At 45.1% G+C, this 6000-nt stretch overlaps 1 protein-coding gene across 6 annotated transcripts in view; it reads left to right on the top strand.

The window, feature by feature from the left end:
• Positions 1–3745: 3745 nt before the first annotated feature.
• rap1gapa (RAP1 GTPase activating protein a) overlaps positions 3746–6000 on the top strand; it is a 41333-nt gene continuing 39078 nt past the window's right edge. For all 6 annotated transcript variants that reach the window (XM_041944954.1, XM_041944960.1, XM_041944956.1 and 3 more), the window contains exon 1: positions 3746–3912. In XM_041944954.1, the coding sequence (XP_041800888.1) occupies positions 3869–3912 (44 nt within the window). In that variant the 5' untranslated portion in view covers positions 3746–3868. The remainder of the gene's footprint in view (positions 3913–6000) is intronic.

Genomic DNA, 6000 nt, shown 5'->3' with positions numbered 1-6000 from the left:
GCCCAACCCCCAAATTTGACTAATTATAATAACCTCTACTATGTGAAAATCATTGCTCATTTAACAGTAGGTATGCCTTTAAAAAAGTGTTATTTTTGTCGTTAGTTTGAGCCTGCAGGAACATACAAAGAACTTTTTTGACACCTACATCAAGGATTTAGCCATTTTTAGCAAATAGTTGTGCAGTCAGATTTGGTGGTGAAGGCTCTGCTGTTTTAGGGAGCTATCTGAAGAGCAACAAGGATTCTGCTAAGGGACTGAACCTCCCCAAACAATTTAAGATAAGATAAGATAAAATAAGACAGCGGCAGATGGGAAAATGAGTAGGCTAGACAGACATCATCGCATATGCTTTCACAGTTTTTACACAAATTGCACATGGTGGAATCATCAAAATGTGTTTGTATGTGGTTGTAACGCATTACGCTCAGCTTCTGTCCTGATATCTGAGGATATGGCTGTCTGACAACCAGCTGACCACCGCAGATAGCGAGCAGCAGAAGAGGTGCAGCACAGCATGATTATTTAGTCCTTAATCCGGTCTACACCTGCATGAATGTGACTGGAAGTTCCAAGCCACGCAGCTGTGAGTGAGCCAATCAAACAGCTGATGCAGATCAGCCAATACAAGCACAACTTCAGTGGTCTGCCTGAACCAACACTGTGCTTCATTTCTGTCATATTTTTCTCACATCTCAATAAATGAATAATTCGGGACTAAATTAGGTAGCGATAACACTCACGAGCTGGTCAGTTTTGATTGACAGAGACCAAACAAACCACCACTTTTTTCTTAATGAGTCCCGCCCACTTCAAACTGTTGTGAGGAGCACAGAGAAAAAAACAGAACTACAGAGAAACTTTCGCCAAAACGTCCCCAACACTCATAGTAAGAAGCTGAGTGGGAAGATACATTTTCAGGGCCGTTAAAGAGACACACACCTCTCAGGTTGCCCACTTTGGATCTTCTTTTCCAGACTCCAGTTTCCGGGTGCTGCCTTCATGGCTTCATTTTGCTTGAAAACTACTAAAACTAAATCAAATTGTACTATTATTCTTTGCCCTGCTTTGAAAACAGATGAGAATAAACCATGACACTCTTACATTACAGAAAAACTAAAACGTTAATGAGAATAAACATGGACTATAAAGCTTTAATTGCTCTGTTATTTTCTATTGGAGTAATACTTTTGTTGAGCCAGGAGCTTTGCCCTGGACCCTGCTGCTTTGTCGCAGGGTTGATTTATGATGTTTGTCCAGCTTCAAACACATTAAACCCCTCCACAGAAAATTAGATTTTTTTTAAAAAGCTCCAAAATGATAAATTACGATGCACCTCCTTAACAAAGGCCTTCGCACAAGTCGCCTGTTCAATTGGCATCTGCTTCTCTTTCGGCAGCACCGTGCTCATTTATTCAACAGGAGCAAATTTCCTGCCCAGTGAAAGCGGAGCTGAGGATGAATGAATGACCTTTGCTTCTGCTCCATAGACTCCTCATTTAATGATTGTGATTTAAATTAAAATGCTTGTATTTTTGTTATATAAAACAGGGGCCAGAGAGGAGAGTCGGACGGTGTTTCCTGTTAAAGTTTTGTGAACGCCGTCCTGTTTTGGTTTTGTCTGGGTTGGCGGTTTGTTGTTGGTGTTGCAGTATCAGTGGTTTCTGTTAGTTTGACGACACAGATATCGGGCAGGGAACTCCATTTCTTTTGTCCTCTTGAGGGTCTTCCTGCCCGTCCACTTCCTTTAAGACAAAAGAGGAGCCAGAGCTGCTCGGAGGACTGGGCCTTGTTCCTGAGGTGATGTGATTAAAGGCCTCTCGTCTGGGCTGCACCCATTCAAATGCCTCGCACACGCCAGAGCTGCTTTAGTTAATTGAATTGTCAGGAAAGCAGACAAGACTGAAGGTAGCACTAAGGCTGACGTGCTGAATCAATGGAGTTGCACTTAAATAAAGTTGGGCAGCAGCTGTGCCAAGGATGAAGAGCCGGCTGTTTTTTGGGATCAAGTCAGTAGTTTCTGATTTTTGATCAGTTTGTGTTTGGAGCTAACTGCTAACGTCAGCATGTTAGCACAGGGAATATGCTAACATGCATGATATCATGGTCGCTGTCATAGTTTAGCGTGCTCCATTTGCTAATAGGCACAAAAACACAAAGCACAAGGGAGGCTGGACAGATTGGACAAGTATGAATTTTAACGTAACAACGGTCAAGGTATTGCTAGAGTTATTAAAATTCATCCTGCGGGGAACTTGAACATCTGTATTAAATATAATGGCAATACTTTTTGAAATGTTTCACTCAAAACCACAAATGTCAACCTCATGGTGTCACTTGAGGAAAAGTCAAGGATCAGGGTTCATCCTCTGGGAACCATGAATGTCGGTGCCAGCTTCATGGAAATCAAGCCTCTGAAACAAATTGTCTGAACAGCCAATCAAATAAATTCTGGTTTTAATCGACAAAGCCAAGCGTCTGCCTGATCAGACGAGTGACCACACGGCCAAGAGACAAAGTGAGCTCCATTACCAACAAAGTCAGCCAAGAACTGTGATGCTGCGGTGAAATGTTTTTAGAAAATTGCAGTCTCAGAGGAAAGGGATGATGTAATTGTGGAGAGATGATGTAACTGTCTATCAGCATGATTGTGCTCGTTTGGCGGGCACATTGATTAATTAAGTGCTTGTCTGCCCAGTTACTATAAGTGCAGTTAATGTGATGAAGACATCATTGGTCCTTGGGGAGATTAAGGTCTCGGATTTGGAGAGATTTTATTTGTTCACCATTCAGGGTCAAATTAACTGTTGCCCGTCCAACACAGCTGCCTCTGTCCTGCTCGACACTGACCATGAAAACAGGTTTCATCCAACATACTGCAAATGCTTTGGAAGTGACTGTCAGATAGCTGGCTGATGCTCCAGACTGCAATCCACCTTTATTCAATAATCCATGGCAGCATTAATGCATTGTTGTCACTGCTGCCAGTTTATCGGACTCAACAGCCTCCTGAAGGAGAGTCCCCACGTCCAGACGCTTACTCGCTTTAATCAATGCAGCTAATCGTAATGCAGGCTAGCTCTGTGTCAGGTTAGCCCTCCTTTTGTTTGCATACCAGAGGTGATGGGTTTACAAAAGAAAGAATTAGGGAGGGAGATGAATGAACAGATTACAAACTTGTCTACAGGTCATCATCTGCAGCATGCAGGAGTGGCGCAGCTAGCCCGGGGCAAGTCCCCGATGGGGACATTTGTGGAGAATGATGAAGTGTTTGTCTGCAGCTTGTTTGACCAGCTGTCTTCCAGGGACAGAGACAGGGAGAACTAGTGTTGCAAGACGTTTCAGCAGACTCTCACAATGCCAAGAACCCCTCTGTGTTTTGCTTGTAGCCATTTTTTTTAAAAAATGATCAAGCAACCTCCCGTGTGTGTTAGTGATTTGTGCCAGTGCTGTGCGGTTTTAGGGATTACAGCATATTTTTAAATAAAAAGCATCTGCCGCTATGTTCTGATCTTGATGTACAACGGAGAGGATGTTGCCTGTGCATGAGAAAGGCTGCTGCCACACTCCTGGTTCCCTGGGAGACTGGCATGGTCAGCAGCCCTCACTCCAGCCTCCTCCCCCCTCTCTTCCTCATCCTCCTCTCGCCGTCTCTCCCCCCTGTTTGTGAAGGAGGCGTGTGAGCAAGGAAGAGGCAGGGCACGTTAGCCGAGGCTGCAGGAGTGGAACTCAGACGGCAGGCAGAGCATGCAAACACACACACGCGCGCGCACACACACACACCCCCATGCTCAGTCAGCGTAAGTGACACAAGTGCTGGCTCCATTCAGCACTGAGTTGACTGACTCACCGCTATCCATTAGCCGGCATGCCGCAGAGAAAGAGGAGTTTCACTTTTGGAGCCTATGGAGGGTAAGAATGAATGTCTTGGTGATTTGCAGAGCAATTGAACCTCTTCACAACACACAGCTCTCATTTGTGTGATCGGGAGGATCTGTGTGTCTGTTTATGTGTCCCTGTGTTGATGACTGTGCAGATTCTGTGTGGTGTTTGTGCATGCATGTGTGTGCCATTTGCACTGGAATGCCATCATATTGTTGTGAATGGCTTTTGCCTTACATGTCCAGGGTGTCATTTTTTATGGCTTTATCTCACAAATTGGACTCAACAGTGCTGCCGCCGCTGCTTGGTGGTGACTCATTTAAGGTTACGTTCTGCGCGGCGATGGCGGGGTATCAGATGTAGAAGCATAAATAAGATAAGGTGAGAAAAACAACAGAGAGGAAAGTAGGCAAGGTGCAGGTGTGCTGCTGAGGCCCCGACAGAGCTGTAGGTATGATGGATGTGAACACTGCAGCAAGCTGCTACATACTTTACACGTGTGCTGCACAGATCAGCGCTGTCTCCCATGTTGTGAGTCGTCACTCATATCCCCAGTGTTTTTATGCGTCTCTCTACAGACATTACAGGGTCCTGAGCAGTAGACGTACAGTCAGCAAAGAGCTTTTTAATGGTCAAAAGGTGAGCAGCTGCCCCAATGCAACAGGATGCCTGACTTTACTCTGGGATGAGTTTTGTGTATATCTTTATTTTTCTGCATGCACGTGTTGAAGCTCAGCAAAGCCTGGGAATATACCATTAGCTGACAGCTAGTAGTGGCAGTAGTTAAAGCTAGGCTGGGCTGTGTGGTGATTTTGGCATAGTGGCCACAGTTGTAATTGCTGTCAATGTGTGTGGGCTGTTGGGCAGGTGGAACCACAGATGCTTGTACACATGCATCATGGCCAGTCTTGGTGGGAAGTGCTTGTAGAAGCAAGACAAGTTAGGTAACGATGTTTCACGGGTTCCTGGTTTCCTAAAAAAATCCCCAAAACTTTTCTGGAAGCACCTGTGTACTTTGGCACTGATGATGTGGAATATAGATAACTGATTTGCACTTTAACGTTGTCTCTAGCTAGCTGAGTGTAGCAGGAGAGTCCACTTGAGCATCCGGTGATTTCAAGGTGTCTTCACGGGCAACAAGTTGTGATTCAGCTGTTGCCCTAGCGACGCAGCCTCAACCTGGACCACCTCCCTGACAAAGATACAGATGTCTTCCAGCTTTAGCTTTACTTTGTTGGGGGTGCGAGGGCACGATAACTGCATCAGGCATCAGCGGAAGCAGAAATCTCACCTGTGTGGTGCTTATCGAAGTCGTGTTCGATTATGGGGGGGATCATTGTCACCCCCTGTGGTTGTGGGTGGGTAGGGGGTTCCACAGGGAGCAGTAATTAGCCCATCACAGCTTGCCACACCACAGTGAGGTGAAGAATATGCTGCATTATAAAACTTACATTAGCAAGCGTAACAAAGTTGAGAAATTAGAAAAATGTACTTTAAAGTGTTGTGAAACTTTTTGGCACCATTTGCACAGTCGAACAGTTCCAACTGTAACAAACGTGCCGCCATGTCTGGACTGATCGCAGAGTGTTCATTCTGTCTGCGTAGTGGGGCAGCCGAACAGCTGAACGCTCTGCGGGAGGCCGATCGGCTTTCTATAAAAAACAAAATACTTTCCTGTTTTCTGTTTAGCGGCGGCCTTGAATGCCATTGCACTTGAAATTTTAATAGGTCAGTCTGATTGCTCACATCAGCAGGTGAGCTGTACGCGCTGCCCCCTGCATCCCATTGGCATTCACTGAGGGGAACGCAGCACCCCTGTTCTCTGCAACTCGGCCTTTCTTTAACACGGCGTGCTCTGTAATTTTGCCATCAAATACTAACGGAGCTGCCACTTAATTTGCTGCTCTTATGTGTTAAGTTTTTGTTTCTTTTTGGGAAGGTCATGGCTTTTTCTTTCGGTCAGGTGTCTTTTCATTGGATAGTGTAATTTGGCAGCAGAAATGTTCCTAAATCAAGTGTGACGATGATGTCGCAACACTTTCATATCCTTTTAGTGGCATGTCTCTAAGTATTCCTTCTACTTTTAAGGCTAATATTAAGTGCGACTACTTTATGTAT

The sequence above is a fragment of the Chelmon rostratus genome, chromosome 10, assembly GCF_017976325.1.
Source record: "Chelmon rostratus isolate fCheRos1 chromosome 10, fCheRos1.pri, whole genome shotgun sequence".
Taxonomy (NCBI): Eukaryota; Metazoa; Chordata; class Actinopteri; order Chaetodontiformes; family Chaetodontidae; genus Chelmon; species Chelmon rostratus.
This window is presented reverse-complemented; position numbering and strand designations above follow the sequence as displayed.